The following is a 17,118-nucleotide window of genomic DNA, read 5'->3' as shown; positions in this document are numbered from 1 at the left end:
GGCTCAAGCCTGCAACCCGGGCATGTGCCCAGACCGGGTTGACTGGGAATCGAACCGTGACCGCCTGGTTCATAGGTGAAACCTCAACCACTGACCCACATGGCCGGGCAAATTTAAGCTGCTTTGGAATCAGTTGCCTAATTGTACATTATGTTCCTGGTATACAAGGCACCTGCACCAGGGTCTCAAGACATGCCCTTCCTCTCCCTCCACCTCACACAAAGAATTAAATGGGAGTTTGACAGAGGAATAGGAAAGACAGAGCAGTGGCTTAAAGGAAGAAGAGCCAGACTGTACAAATAATGTAGCGCATAGCACGGCACTGCATCTGCTGCCGGAGGGATCAGAGATGGGTAGGATGGTTTGGAAGAGATAAATGGAGGACATTGGTTTTGAGCAGATCTTTGAAGCAAAGATGGAAGAAAGGAACATAAATTAGACATAACAGAAGGGAAAAGATGATGTTTCTCACTGTAAAGTAGAAAGATGATTTTTATATAGGAAACCACATACAAGAGTATGGAAGTGATTAGGAGAGTTTGTGTTACGGACTGCTGAGCGGTAAGATAGCTGGTAGGAGTGGCGCAGAGGAGCAGGTCTCAGATCCTAAGGGATTTGGATTTGAAGGGCTGGGCACTAATGCTAGTTGTGAAGAATAAGGCATCTCAATCAAGAAAACTTGGAGAAAAGATTCAGCATGGTGAATTTAAAAGGAACAAATAATAGGTTAAATTACTGGGTTAAACATGTTGTACGACTAAGGGATAAAGAAATGTGTTATAAAAGTAGTTCATGTGGGGGGGAAATCATCTGGGAGCACATAATAGTATTTTGTGGCTTTTCAAAAAGTGAACACGTGTTAGGCTGCTGTAGTGGAAACATCATGTCCAGTTCTGTGCTGTTCCAAAAAGAACATATGTGTTATGTTTTTTCTTTGTTTGTTTGTTTTTCCCATTTTGGGCCCCACGCTTTAAAGAGGTTTTGGATGAACTAGAATCATCCAGTTGGGGGGGCAGGATAGGTTTGATGCCGCTGCTACCTACTAGCTTAATCTTTCTAAGCTTCAAGGTCCTCATATGCAGAGTGGAGATCATAATATAATATACTGTTATAAGGAGTAATAAAAGCTGTGAAATGCTTCGCAAATACATAATACATAGTAAGTGCTTTAAAAAATGTTGGTGACTGTCATTATTACTATTGTTATCTTAAGCATAGGAGAGCTACTAAAATAGTGAGGAAGTCCAGAAATAATTTATTTATATAGTTTTTTGAGGTTTTGATTTATTTATTTATATTTTTAATTAATATATTTATTGATTTCAGAGAGGAAGGGAGAGGGAGAGAGAGAGAGAGAGAAGCATCAATGACGAGAGAGAATCATTGATCAGCTACCTCCTCTCACCCCACAGCCCGGGCATGTGTCCTGACCAGGGACCGAACCATGACCTCCTGGTTCATAGGTCGATGCTCAACTGCTGAGCCACGCCAACTGAGCCAGAAATAGTTGTACTATACTGAGGAATAGGCCAGGGGTGGGCAACCTTTCTGTGAATGCATGCCAAAACCAGCAAAATCTCTGACTCAAAATTCTTCTGTTTGCCAACCCTAATTTTTTGACAACATGTTACACCTACTTGATATCTCTTAAGGTGTATGTATGTGAAGAACCTTGAAGAAATAATAAAATTATTCATTTGAGCGACAAAAACACAGTATATGATGATGAAAAATACATTTATTTTTTTTTTCTTTTTTAAATATATTTTATTGATTTTTTACAGAGAGGAAGGGAGAGGGATAGAGAGTTAGAAACATCGATGAGAGAGAAACATCAATCAGCTGCCTCCCGCACACCCCCCACTGGGGATGTGCCCGCAACCCAGGCACATGCCCTTGACCGGAATCGAACCTGGGACCCTTCAGTCCGCAGGCCGACGCCCTATCCACTGAGCCACACCGGTTAGGGCAATACATTTATTTTTTAATGTATATATGTACACTGATAGTCCGACAGAAAACTTTATGACTCCGTTTGATATTATCAGTGGGACTTTTGCTGCTGCATCACTGATGACAGAGATTTTACATCAGTTTTATATTTCATGACCTTCAGAGATATGCACGAGCTACTACTTTCATTCCGTCAGGCTACTCCTATTACAAGACTTAACAAAATTCATCACTGAGAACAAAGATTCACAAGCGTATGTGGATGAAACCAAAACACTGGTCGGATCTAGGAAGGCAGGGAGAATTAAGGCAAAGGCATAGGAATTGCTCTTCCCCTCTCCGTCAACCCATGTCTATGGTCTTTAAGATAACTTGTTATGTAAAATCATTTATTTATCTAAGATGCACCTACACTGAATTTATCTGAAAAATAAAAAAGTCGATATTAAGAAAAAAATTGTAAATGGAAGATTACAAGAGAGGGTTTCACGTGCCAGCAAAAGTTATTGGCATGCCATGTTTGGCACGCGTGCCAGGGGTTGCCCACCCTGGAATAGGCCAAAGGATTGAATCCCGGAAAAAAGAAAACAAAGGGTCAACATAACTATCTTTGGATTCTTGAAGGGCTTCTGTAAGAAAGCAGAGGTTTGTACCTTTAACAGGGATAACCAATATGTGGAAATTGTAGGGAGGTAGAATTTAAAGGAAAATAAAAGATAAAGTTTACATACTATTAAATTTAGTCTTTTAAAGTGTACAATTTAGTATATTCACAGTTATGTGTAACCATTACCATGATCTAATTTCTAAATGTTTTCATTAACTCCTCCCCCACCCCAAGAAACTCTCTAGTCCTTAGTAGTCATTCTCCATTTCCTCCTCTTCCCAACTCCTGGCTGCACTATTTTTTTAAATCTCTATGTATTTGCCTATTCTGGACATTTCATAGAAATGGACATTTCACAATCTGTGGCCTTTGTGTCCGGTTTATTTTACTTAGCATGATGTTTTCCAGGTTTATCCAGGTCGTAGCATGTATCGGATCTTTATTCATTTTCTTGTCTGTATATACCACACAAATTCTGGAGAATTTTATTTATTTCTACTTTTTGGTATTGTGAACAGTACTGATACGAATGTCTTTACAAATTTTTGTATGGACTTCTCATGTTTGCAGCTACCTTGGGTATATACCTAGGAGGGAGGCAAGAGTTTTAAGACATCAGGAAGAAAGAGCTTTCTGACAATGGGATCCGCCCACACTGAAGACTGTTCTGTTGTTGAAGTAGTGAGCCAGTGATTTTATTTTACTTAACAAATGCATGGTGTTTTGCTATGTACTGATATAATTCTTAGTGCTTTATAATTATTTGAGTCTGATGAGGTAGGCCTGATTATTAAATCCATTTTATAACAAAGAGGGTTTAGTAACTTGCTCAAGATCACTCATTGAATAAATGGGGAACTGGGACTGAAATAGAGGTGGTCTGGTTCTAGAGTCTGTACTCTCAGTGGCAGGAATAATAATTTCAACATTTATTAAATTCTGACTACCAGTCTCGATATGGCTTCTTCTTTAAATCCCTACTTGTAGGACTTCCGTTCAGCTAGATTTCAGGTGTTTCTGAAAGATGTTTGTTCTGTAGTTTAATTGTAATTTCGGTGTGGTTGTGAGAGGATGGGTACTGCATTTATCGATGCCACCATCTTGACTGGAAATCCAGTAATTTATGTATTTTAAATAGGAGAGGAGTTTAAACAGATAAGTATCAACAGTGCTGCATAAGAAGGTGTCATTATACCATATCAGTCTGTATGTACATGGAAAAAAATCTCTGGTTGTAATTTGCTTTAAATAAAAGTCATGTTGGCTGGCCATGGGAGACCACCTAGTATTCTGTCCCCAGCCTAGACTCAAAAGGACATGGGAATGTGTGATTAACTTTTCTAAACACTTCTCCTAAATCAAGGCAGTTTTGCAGTTGTGTCTTCAGGCCTGTGGATTCTCAATCTAATGTTTTCTTGACTGGAATGCATGATCTTGTAAGTTTTTTTATTTATAAGAAGTCAAGTGTTTTCATGGACTACTCTCTTTTCCACACAGATGTCCAGAGGGCTTCTTGGGAGAATATTGTCAACATCGAGACCCCTGTGGGAAGAACCGCTGCCAGAATGGTGGGACATGCGTGGTCCAGGCCATGTTGGGGAAGGCCACATGCCAGTGCGCTCCGGGGTTCACAGGCGAGGACTGCCAGTACTCGACCACGCACCCCTGCTATGCATCTCCTTCCTGTCTGAATGGAGGCACCTGCCATGTGCTCAGCCAGGATGATTACGAGTGCACCTGCCAAGTTGGTTTTACAGGTATCCAGTGGGACTTGGGCCCAAACTTTCCTATTCTCAGTATGTGTCTTTATTTAGCATCTTTTAGCTCTTGACATCTGCCTCTTAAGGTCCCCCAACTGGGTACATACTTAACATTATGGTAAGTTACTGGAATGTTCCGGACAACTATTTTTAGCTTCTTTTTTGAGAGTTTTGAGAGAGGAGAAAGAGAAAGAAATACTCAGAAGCATTTGACTGTGTAAAGTATACCTGTCAGAATTGGGGACCAGAATCACCTCACTATTGCCGGCAGAAAAGCTGTTCATGCTATTAATTACTTGCATCTTGAAATCTCCTCTCCCTAGACATTCAGGGCATTGGCTGTTCTGACTTTCTGAACTCTGATTATTCCCTTTGCTCCTGCATTGCTTTGTCCTCATCCATTGCATTTTTGTGTTCCTTGGAATTCTGTTTTGAGGCCTCTTTTAAGTCTTACTTCAGCTCTCCCCAGGTACTCTCTGTCTCTGCTGACTTTAACTGTTCTTGTCTTCATCTTCATCACTTGCTGATGACTCTGGTAGTCATCTTTTTTGCTCCACCCTGACCCCGACATTCAGACTCATATTTCTAACTAAGTATTGCATATTATCCTTGGAAATTCAACAGGTACCTAAAACTCAACATGTTGATATAAATTGGGGTACACTCCAAGTACTTCAAACTAGAAACTCCCTCTCCCTGGCCCTTACCCCCCCTTAGACTCAGTCACCCAACCCACCCTCTGAATTACCTCTCATCTGTCTATTCCCTCTCCATTGCTCTCCTACTCTGCAGTTGAGGTCCCTGTCATGTCTCACCTGGACTCCCACAGTCATTTCCCAACTGGTCTCCTTGCCTTTATCATCTCCCCATCTTGTGCACTGGTCACATTGCCATGCCTTTCATTGTAAATGCAAACCCACTCATACCGTAAAGTCACCTGAGTACAATGCCCAGTGAGTTCCTGTCATCCACGGGGTAAGCTGCAAACACTTTTACATGGTTTCCATAGCCCTTCACAGTCTAGACCTTACATCTTTTTATAGCCTCACCTCCCCGCCAGCATGTAGCTTTAGTCACGCCATCATTCTCATCATTTCCTGAAAATGTCATACTTCCTATTGCCTCCATGCTGTTGCACATCCCCTTGCCGGGAATGCCCTTTTCTATAATTGGCGATTGCCCAATGTTATTTAAAACTCTGTCTTCCTGCCCCTTTCATGAGTCTTTTAGGCAGTTTGTCTCTATGTTCTATTATTTTATGTGTCACAATTTATTGTAATTAATTTTTTTACATGGCTCTCATCTGACTGGATTATGGGTTCTTCAAAGGTAGGTCTGAGCTTTATTCAAAATGAACCATAGTGTTTATTAAGTTAGATGAGAAAAGGAGGACCGTTTTGTCCCCGACACCACCAATGATTCAGTAAATCTAATAAGCAAAAAATGAAAAACATACTCAGAAAGCTAGACTGGATCAGTTAGTTTGGAATTCTTGGTCTATTGATTTTTCATTGAAGGGTGTTGGTAAGGGTAGAAAATAGTTGGGATGATCCATTATCTCCATCTCCATCCTGACTGCAATAGCATTGATGCCATGAGTCACTGAAGAGATCTGGTGGTTAAGAGAATACAGTGAAACCTCTTCGTTCTTGAACATCTCCCATCTTGAACAATTCAGTTCTGACCAAGTCGTTCAGGGAACAAAATGTCTCAGTTGTTGAACAAAAATTCCCTTCTAGACCTGGCGACCCTTTCATGCTGATACGTCAGCATAACAAAAAGCGTCTCTCAGGCCACAAACAAAGGAGAGAATTCCAGTGGTGTACAGAACAACGCTCCACCCAAAAGCCACCTGGCCAGGGCAGTAATGCCTTCTTTATAATTTAAATGTTACTCTGAAATGACCCGCAAATTAAAACACCTTCCTTTGTCATGAAAAGGATTTCTCCTTGGTGTATCTGCAGGGTTCTGGTCATCTTTGCACATCTGCCACTTTTGTCTGTCACAGGTCAAGTTCACCCTTTTGGTTTTGTGATGGCCTTATCCCCTTCCTAGTCAGACTTTATTAGCTAATCTCCACTCTTAGAGGAAGAAACAGGGGCCAGAAGTTAATGCCCCAAACACGTCACATTGATGGGAAACCAAGTGCAGGGACCCTTCTATTTCCGTTGTAGGCAAACACTTGGCGCACATGGTTGTGAGGAGGAACCATTTGAACCTCCTCTCCACCGTAGGTAAATGTCTCTCAGTGGGATGAAGAAAAAGTAGGAAGAAAAGCAGCAGCTTTTGCATTTTCTCTGCTTAGCACCCTGAGATATATGTGTTGCGCCCACATTTTTATTGCACTTTCTTCTTTGATTTATATCCCGTGATGGGCAGAGAGCACTTCTGTGTGCTCACGTGTCACCTCTCTATTTTAGAAAAGCTGTATGACCCCATTTGCTTCCCTATGGGGGTCAAAGACTTGGATGTTTACTTTGACAACCACTTGGAGTGTAACAAATTCAAGGGGTTCTCACATCTTTTGTGGTTTTTTTTTTAAAAAAAGCTTAAGCTAATGACAACAAAAAGCCACATGAATTTATTAGTAGGTGGGCGTGTTTTTTCCTCTTTCTACCTCTCTCTGCTTTGCTTCCTTGGAGTCATGCCTTAGTGTCCAGCATGCGGGAGCCTTCCTGCTTCTCCTGGGCTTTCCTACCTGAGAGAGTGCACAGGAGTTACCTTTCTGGACTCTAGTCTCATGACAGCTTCTAGCTTTGTCTAGTTTTCATACACAAGGAGTCAGAGATTCTGCATCCTCTTCAAACACATCAAGCAACATTGATAGCCGGACCACTTTAGTAAAATGTTGCCCAGAACATGTGTGCATGTGTGTTGTGTTTAAAGGAAAAAAAAGTACTATTGACTTATCTCCTCCAAGAGGTCTATTTAGTAATTATAGATTGTGGAAGATATCAATACATTTTATTCATTCAAAGAGCTGAGGGATTCTCTCTGCAGTAACCCCCTGGTGTCATCTATTGGGTGGAAGGTGTGGTGTGTGGAGGATGGGGCCGACCCCCATTCCCATGGGCAGTACTGAGCTCTGTTCCCCTTCTTCCAGGTAAGCTGTGCCAATGGACGGATGCCTGCCTGTCTCATCCCTGTGCAAATGGAAGCACCTGTACCACCGTGGCCAACCAGTTCTCCTGCAAATGCCTGCCAGGCTTCACGGGGCAGAAATGTGAGACTGACATCAACGAGTGTGACATTCCGGGACAATGCCAGCATGGTGGCACCTGCCTCAACCTCCCGGGCTCCTATCAGTGCCAGTGCCCCCAGGGCTTCACCGGCCAGCACTGCGACAGCCCCTACGTGCCATGTGCACCCTCGCCCTGTGTCAACGGAGGCACCTGCCGGCAGACCGGCGACTTCACTTTTGAGTGCAACTGCCTTCCAGGTGAGGAGTCCCCTGGTGTCCTGGGACTGGGAGATGCACCTGTGCACAGAAGGGGGTGGTGGGTGTGGCTGGGTCGCTCCTGTAGGAAGTGTCCTTCCCAGCAGGGAAAAGGGGAAGTGAAAATTTGGTGTGAGGTGGGTTACTGGTGAGGGAGGAGTTTTTATGGGCCCCATGTGATATATAAACTGAGCAGGGGGTAATCTAACATGTCAGGGTTTATGATGATGTGTGGCTAGGAAGCTGTTTATTGTCCTTTTTGGAGAAACAGGAATGAGAGAAACAGCTGTGGGAAAGATATAGACAAGTCTACGGAATGGAAAGACACACAAGAGAATTAGACATTGAAAAATAGGTGTGATTAATGAAGTGCTTGAAACGGAATTAACCATAATAGGTGATCAAGTTTCCTATTTGCTTTTACCTCTAAAAAAAATATTTTCCCATCTCCTTAAATGTTCCCACCTACACTTTTGTGGCTTTCCCTGGCTTCTGGCCCTCAGAACCCTCTCCCCGTCTCTGACTGTGGGGTAACCCTGCCCTGACTCGAAGCTAGAGAGTTTGGGACCTGGGGTGGGGTGTGGTGCTCTGTTCATCAACAAGCACTTCATGATGAGCGCGGACAGATTATATGTGACACAATCATGCATAACCTCAAGCTAGAAACAGAAAGAGGAGCAATGCATGGGAGCGTGGGGCCCAGCGTTCCGCAGAGGTGGAGAAAGCAGCGAGCTGGCCAATTCACTAAACTCCTTATGAAAATGATGAGGAGGCTGAAAACCGAGAATCTTGATTGGGAACAGAACACACGCAGCTGGAGCAGATGAATTACTAAGCAACAACAATTCTGTTTTTATACAAATATCCTCAGGACAAAAAACAAAAGAAGGAAAACTGTAGGGGAGAATAATGTGCAAAGTAAGCAGACTTGCCTCAAGAAGAAGTTGGTCTCACTGCTCATTGGGAATGGGGGGTCTTAGGTTCCGGTGCTGAGGGCACAGTTCCCATGTAATGGGATTGTGTGTTTTATCTTTGGGGGATGAAAGGTCATACGTTGGTCCATGATAAAATCAAATGGTAACTTACTCATTTCACTCAGTAAAAATGTATTGGCCGCCAGCTACATTCTAAGCACTGTGCTGTGTGATACAAGACACGGCAACGTGATAGCAAACTTTTACTATTTCACTGTAAGCCCCCAGAGTAAGCTGCTGTTGCCTTGCTTTCAGTTTCTCTTTCAATGAAGAATAGACAATGCTGTCATTGCAGACACTAAATAAACCTTTATTGACATATAATACTACTATCCTCTACATCAGCGGTTCTCAACCTGTGGGTCGCGACCCCTTTGGCGGTCGAACGACCCTTTCATAGGGGTTGCCTAAGACCATCCTGCATATCAGATATTTACATGACGATTCATAACAGTAGCAACATTACAGTTATGAAATAGCAACGAAAATAATTTTATGGTTGGGTGACAACATGAGGAACTGTATTTAAAGGGCCAGAAGGTTGAGAACCACTGCTCTACATTATCTTGTGTAAAGCACAATGGAAAGATATCTTTCTTCACTCCTGTTCTTATTGTAAGGGTTAAGGAAGGAAATAGGCATGTAAACAATTTAATTTTACAAATATTCCAATAGTCTAATGTCCTAATAGTCTGCTCGTGTAAGTGACTAGTAATTGAGGTTCGTGTGATTTATTGTCGGAGGCTAAATGTGTTTTTCAGCTTCACGAGAATTACTTTTAATAGTTGCCTAGAACAAGAGGGTGACTTGGCAGCAAAACGCTGACGGGAAGTTCGAGAAGTCAATAAAGGAAGTTTTTAGCCAGGAGAGAGTGATTACTCACTCCCATAGTCTCTGCATTGTTATCCATTAGCCACGATAAGAACCTTAGGGAATTCTGCGAGTGTGTCCAGGAAAGAATCTGTCAAACCAGAATAGTATCTCCTCCTTGAGAAAGGAAATAACCAGGGATTCCACCGCCGAGAGGCTGCCAGGGCCAGGGGGATGGAGTGAGGAGAACTTGGCTCTCTCTAACGCACTGCTTGTAGTTTAAAGCAAGACGTTTATTTACTCACTGATGAAGTGTGTGGGGAGGGTGTGGGGGGGTGTTGGGATGGGAGGGTGGAGGAGATTTGGTGAAGAGAAAAGTAACGTATTGAATGCCTTTTATGGGTCAGACACTGTGCCAGGTTCTTTTGCATCCATTAGCTCATTTACACAAAACCGTGGGGACAGGTATGATTTTTCCAGTTTTCCCAGGTGAAGTAACGCAATTTGGAGATGTCAAGTGACTTACCCAAAGGTGCACAGCTGACACGGGGTCAGGCTGAGTCCTGCGACCCAGGTAGGCTCTTTCCGAAGCCTGCGCTTTTGCATCTGGCTGCATCACCCTGCACTGCTCGTCTCCCCCTGATGGCGCTTAGAATATGTGTGAAATGTTTGTTAAATGCTTTGAGGCATTCGAGTTAAAAAGGAAAGTAGGTTCATGTTATAAGAAAAAAGAGATACCTCTGGTTGTGGATGACTAGTATTTGTCACGTATCAGCCTATGTATGACATCTTGCAGACATTTAAAAATAGTCAGGTAGATAGTTCTTGCCTTTCAGGATCCCATGTTCTATGAAACAGATGACATCAGCTTGGAGGATGTATAGAAGGAAGTTAAAAAAGGAGGCAAAACAATAGATGATGCAGTAACTGTGAATAAATAGGTACTTACACAGTTTGTAAGATTTTACATTCGTTGTTTTTATGTCCCAGGTGGAGTGTAGAAAGTATTAGCTTTATTTCACATGGGAAATAGTGCCTGGAAGATAATTTTCTTTTAGAAAGTTTTTTTTTAAATATATAAATGCAATACCATTCTCCTTGCCCTTCCCTCCATTGCCTTCAACATTACTCTAAATGACTAAAACGTTACTTAAAGTAATAATCACTATCTCGATGTAAATAACACCCTTATTTGAGGAGAATCAATATTTCACTTCTAAAACTGGGGGAAAGCCAAGTCAGCAGGAGGCAGAGCAGCTTGTGAAGGGATCCCGTGACTCTCAGGTGGCTGCTCCCCGCCCAGCGCACGTCTTTGCACATCCAATGGAGGCCTCCCCCGATCACCAATTTCAAGTGGTAACCATCCCCCAAGTCCCCTCCATTGCTGGCCCGTGTCTACTTTTTTCTTTTCTTTTTCTATAACACTTACCATCTTCTCACTGTATAATACATAGTTTACTTCATATGTCATTGTTTATTGTCTGTCTTTTCCAAATTCTGCTCCGTCCTCCCCTCTCCTGAGTGAAAGCGAGGGTCTTTGTTTTTGTTAGTGTTGCATCCCACACACCTAAAAACAGTGCCAGGTACCTAACAGGCCCACAGCTACTTACTGAGTTCAGTGTAATTCACAGTATTGGGCATGTAACTTTGGTCTTACCGTTTTCTTCCAGGTATCTTGCATCTTAGACTTCGTTTGGCTCCTCCTCTTGTTCTTGGGTTCTCTAACCCTGGAGAGAAGAAGTCTAGAGTGCTCTTCACTCTGAAAGTCAGTGAACCCCACATAAGTTAGTGATTATATTGGAATGGTTTAATTATAGTTCTTGCCTGCAAAGGGCACTATTGTTTCAGTGAGTTGGTTTTGGTATTATTGTAAGACTCCTGGGGGGAGAATTAAAACTGCAGAAATGACTCATCTTGTGTGACAAAGAAGTATTTCTCTGTAGAGGGAAGGAAAAATAATATATTCAAGAGGGAACTAATAGACGTAAACCAAGGAACCATAGTTTGCCTTCTCCTTGGATCAGCAACCGTTCATCCAAATCTTCATGAGCTACCATCAGGTATTTAGTAGATGCCTTGGGGAGGGCACTCTGCCAGAGTAATGTTAACGTAAGAACAAAATGGAAAATAAATGATTGAGTCACTGACTCCCAGTATTTTGGGGTTAAGGCCAACTAGCGGAGAGAGAATGAGTTGGGCTGGTTTGGTGTTTGTGGACATTTAAAGAAGTCACACAGGTAGCCAGAAAGCAGCGGGTTGTTTGAACCTCCTGGCTGTGCCTTGTGTGTTCACAGCGGGATGGAACAGTCCTCAAGGTTCTTTCCCTCTGTCTTTCTCTCCCACATCTTTTTATTCCTCTGTGACTTTTTTTTAACTTCATAAAAAGCTGTCTGATCTGTCCTCTCCAATCAATGAACATGTATCCTTTGTAAACCACCCCTCTACTTCACAGGGCAATTATGTGTCATATCCCCATATCATTGAAGTAAGCTTACACACATTTCAGGGCTTTGTGTCTGCTCTGCTGTTGCTGGGCTTAAAAACCGTTGGCAGGAGTTCCTCCCACATTCTCGCAGGGGCACGTGACGCTCTCCTGGGCATCGCGTAGTCACATCCTGGCAGGTTTCTCTGGAGCAGATGCAGAAGTCTGCTCCTGCCACTTTTCAGGGCGCAGCATTTCAGCGCCTTTGACTCGGGTCCCGAGGCCAGTTTTCCTCGATATTCCTGGAAGTGTTTCCCATTCTCCCACGCTCGCTCAGTGGTTTTGCCCATGCCGTCTCCTCAGCTTTCTGTCACCTCCCCCCACCCACCCACCTTTTTATATAGAACTCATGCTTTTCTTTTCTTTTTTTTAAATTGACTTCAGAGTGGAAGGGAGAGGAAAAGAGAGATAGAAACATCAATGATGAGAATCATTGATCAGCTGCCTCCTGCACACCCCACACTGGGGATGGAGCCTGCAACCTGGGCATGTGACCTGACCGGGAGTCAGACTGTGACCTCCTGGTTCATAGGATGATGCTCAACCACTGAGCCACACCAGCTGGGCTAGAGCTCATTCTTTATAATGCGTCAAAGGCACCTATTTCACTGAAATGCCTTCTATGTTCCCTGCCCACTTGGGGATTGAGACCCTCCAGAGACCTTTGACAACCTGTGTACCTCCAGCAGGTTATTTGTGTTAGCTTTCCCAGTAGACACTCTTGTTCTAACATTTTCCCCAGCACCTAACTTAGTGCCTGCTACAAAATTGAGACTCAATGAATATTTGACAAGTCAGTGAACTGAATGTGGTAGAGAAGAGAATTCCTATCCTATATAATAAAAGCCTAATATGCAAATTGTCCCCTCGATCACTCACTATGACATGCGCTGACCACCAGGGGGCAGCACAGAACATGGTGGGCACTGAGGGAGCGAGGGAAGGAGGAAGTGGGGAGGTGGGGAGGCAGGGAACCTGATCGGCCCTGATCACTGGCCAGGCCTAGGGATGCTACCTGTGCAGGAATTTCATGCACCAGGCCTCTAGTATTATATAATGTTAAAATATGTACTGACTTTATTTCTTTTGAATCCCCTTATTCATTTCTGTGGCTTCGTTGGTGATAAAGTTAGAAAGGAAAGTGGAAAGCATTAGGGAAATCCCAAAGCGAGGTGCAGCCTGGGTGGGTGGGGTGGCCAGAGGATACATGGGCCAGTCATGGAGGTCAGTGAGTTTATCAGGGCTCATCAGAGGATGAGAGATGTGTGCTAAGAAAATCGGACCAGTTGCTTTTGTGACAGGTTTTTTTTCCAGGGGTTGGGGAGAGATAGACTTGTAGACGTTTACCTTTCTGTCTTTGTCCCCACCATTCCTGGTATCCCTGGGTTTTTCCTCACACTTTTCCTGATGACTTTCAGCCTGGCCTGAGAGCCCTGGCTGGCCATCTCACCTTCCTCTTTGTGCCTCTCCACCCAGCCTTTCCACCCTCACACCTCCCGGCGTCTGAAAATGGAAAGCTACGGATGCTCTCTTGAGGGATGCTGTTCTCTGTGCGGGGTGACAAGTTCAAACGACTCTTCTGCTCCCCACCCTCACTGTCATTATTTATCAGCTACATGGCCCACAGTTTTATAACAGCACAGCCTTAAAACGTTCCTTCTAAGTTTAATTTCTCTCCTTGTGGCCTTTTAAGGACATGAATTGGCTTTCAGCAGTAGATTCCTTTTCGTACGGTCATGGGAGCCTCTCTGTAAGTCTGCTACACCCATCCCACACACAGGTCCGAGACGCGTCTGTTTCCCTTTCCCCTAAAACCTTAAAACATAGTTTTCAAAAGCGATTGCACTGTAACGTATTCATACAAGCCGGACCCACCCCCGCGGCGGAGTCTTCCTTACAAGAATTTGCTAGCTGTTTCCAAAAGGAGTTCTGTGTCTCTATTTTTAAAGCATAAATTCTGTCTTAACTTTGGAGAACTGGTTTGGCTTGAGTTTTTCTCAGACGTGGGAACTTTTGACCCAAGGTCAGTTTTTCAGATTGTTGAAAGAGAACTCAAAGGTCCCGAGAACGTACTGATCAAAACTGGGTGAAGTTCCTAGTGCAGTACAGACTCCTACCTACTAGTCATGCAAACTTGGCGTGTGTCCCTCGGCTCCTTCATCTGTAACATAAGAGGATTAGAGTGTATAACCTCCAAGGGATGCTTTGATCCCACTGATTAACAGTAATAGCTAATAAATGTAGAACACTTACTATGCATCAGGTACTGTTTTAAGTGCTTTTCTCCTCCATATAAGAACTTTATTGAGATAAAATTTGCATACTGTATAATGTGCTCTTTTAAAATATAAAATTCAGTTGTATTTAGTTAATTCACAGATATGTGTAACCATCACCATTGTCAACTTTATCACTCCAAAAGAAACCCTGTACCCATTAGTACTCACTCCCCAACGCCCAACCCCCTTCCAGCATTAGGCAACTATGAATCTAATTTCTGTCTCTATAGATTTGCCTGTTATGGACATTTTATATAAATAGAAACACATAAAATGTGGTCATTTGTGATTTGCTTCTTTTACTTGATGTTTTCAAAGTTCATCCATGTTGTTGGAGGTATCAATACTTCATTCCTTTTCATGGCTGAATAATATTCCATTGTATAGATTTACCACATTTTATTTATTCACTTGTCAGTGAATTGACGTTTGGACTGCTTCTGCTTTTTTGGCTATTATGAATAATACAGCTGTGAACATTCTTGCACAAGTTTTTGTGTGGATATATGTTTTCATTTTTCTTGGATATATACTTAGGAGAAGAATTACTAGGTGATATGGTAACTATTTAACCTTTTCAGAAACTGCCAGGCTTATTCTAAAGTGGCTGCACTATTTTACATTTTAACCAACAGTGTATGAGGTTTCCCAATTTCTCCACATCCTCACCAACACTTATTATGTATCTTTTTTATTATCACCATCCTGGTGGGTGTGAAGTAATATCACACTGTGGTTTTGATTTGCATTTTCCTGATGGCTGATGATGTCAAGCATCTTTTCATGTGCTTATCAGCCATTTGTATATCATCTTTGGAGAAATGTTTATTCAGATCCTTTACCCATTTGTAATTGGGTTGTCTTTTTATTATTGTATATTTTATTATTTATTTTATATTGTGTGTGTGCATATATATATATATTATTTATTTTATATTATATATGTTGTATTTTCATTATATATATGAGTTTTTAATATATCCTAGATACAAATCAGATATATGATTTGCAAATATTGTTTCTCATTCTGGAGGCTGTCTTTTCACATTCTTCATGGTTTCCTTTGAAGCCCAAATGTTTTTAATTTTGGTGACACTCACATTGTTTTCGTTTGCTTGTGCTTTGGGTCATATTTAAGAAAGCTTTACCTAATGCAAGTCACAGAGATTTACTCCTGAGTTTTCTTCTAAGAGTTTTATAATTTTGACTCTTACATTCTGAGTTAATTTTTGTGCATGGTGTGAGGAAGGGGTCCAATTTTATTCTTTTGCATGTCAATATTTAATTGTCCCAGCACCATTTATTGAATTAAGCTTTTTTTAAATATCTAACTCATTTAATCTTTACAACATCCCTTTGAGGTAGGTCCTATTAATTCCCCCAGAGAGGAAAGGTTTAGTATTTTTCTGTTCACTCAGGTATTGCATGGCAGGGAGGAGAGGGGACCTAGGCAGTTTGGCCTCAGAGGCCACACTTTAACCATGAATTTCTCCCTTCACCTCTCTCCTTCTACCTGTTGGCAGGGAAGAACTACCTCAAAAACAGTCAGTCATACAAAGAGAACATTTTCTTTCTTATATGTTGTGGTTATGCTGAAATGCTTCTGCTTTCTTAATTTGTCTGTGGTTGGTGAATTCAGTTAGTTGTAGCGTTGGCTTGTATGAATTCAGGGTCACAGTTTCCAATCCTTATAGTTTGGTTACATCTCACTGACACCCTAGTCAATAATATTTAGTCTTAGTCACCAGAGAGATCAAACTAGGGGGCGGGTGACCATTACCAGTTCTAGAACCTCACCAGCCCACACAAGTTCTAGCTGTGGTGGGCCAGGAGCCCTGCGGCCCTCCCACACCCTGAAATGGAATCTTTCACTTCTCTCAAGACTGTTTCCATTAACAGCACTGGACTAGGAACACAGACCTTAGCTCTTGCTCAGGAACTGCTGCTTGGCAAATCTGCAGATCTGCCCTCGCTTTATCATAACATTTTCTGACTCAGCCTGTTTGTAAGATGTTCATAGGAATTAAACAGATATATGAGTAACATGATAAATTTTTACAAATCTGGGTCTATAAAACTTTTCATAGTCTTTCTCAAGCTTACTTCGTGATTCATCTGCTTGAATGGCCTGAGTACCAAATACAGAGAGGCCCAGAATTCTCTTCAGTCAAGCTCTCATTCATCCCCATCTTCTCTGAGCTGATTTCCTTTGGTCTCTGGGAAATCACTGTGGCCACTTGGTCTGTACTCACGCACATGACTGCCGCCGCATTCAGAGAAGCGAGCCGTGTTCCAGTGTAACAGAGCAGATGTAGGCTAACTACCACAGTAGCTTGCGGTAAAGTGAACAAAGCAAGGTGTGATGGATGTCTTTCCCAGCCACTGGCCTGTAAATGCCCCAAAAGCAGGGGCTCTGTCTCTTGTACTCTCTGTTATATCCCCAGTGCCTCGTATAAGACTCAGTAAGTGTGTTGAGTGTGAGAGAGGAACCTTAAGGGACATTTTGAAAAGGCCAAGTACATAGTCGTACTATGTTTCAAGTAGGACAATGCTTAGTGAACATCCTCTCGTTTTAAAGCTGGTAGTCTTCTATTTTAATAGTTAAGGGATTTGGTAGGAAGGAGAGAGAGGGGGGAAAGCCTAATATATAAATTACTGTGGTTAGTCGGGGTGAAGTTTGAGGTGCTAGTTTCATTTTTCATAAATGGCGAAAATCAAGAGGAAGGAAGCAGTGCTATAAATGTAGAGAGGGAGGTGAAGAATTTGAAGGTTTGGGAAGTTTAATTAGTAAGAATGCCACCCCATTTTAAGATAGCT

The 17,118-nt window shown here is 42.4% G+C and overlaps 1 protein-coding gene across 3 annotated transcripts in view; it reads left to right on the top strand.

Moving 5' to 3' along the window:
* The window catches only part of NOTCH2 (notch receptor 2), a 131,157-nt gene that overhangs the window by 50,784 nt on the left and 63,255 nt on the right, over positions 1-17,118 (top strand). For all 3 annotated transcript variants that reach the window (XR_009449787.1, XM_059673550.1, XM_059673551.1), the window contains exons 3-4: positions 4,058-4,317; positions 7,424-7,759. Coding sequence is in view for 2 of the 3 variants with exons in the window: in XM_059673550.1 (XP_059529533.1) it covers positions 4,058-4,317; positions 7,424-7,759 (596 nt within the window). In the remaining variant the exon portion in view is untranslated. The remainder of the gene's footprint in view (positions 1-4,057; positions 4,318-7,423; positions 7,760-17,118) is intronic.

This window comes from Myotis daubentonii, chromosome 18, assembly GCF_963259705.1.
Source record: "Myotis daubentonii chromosome 18, mMyoDau2.1, whole genome shotgun sequence".
NCBI lineage: Eukaryota > Metazoa > Chordata > Mammalia > Chiroptera > Vespertilionidae > Myotis > Myotis daubentonii.
This window is presented reverse-complemented; position numbering and strand designations above follow the sequence as displayed.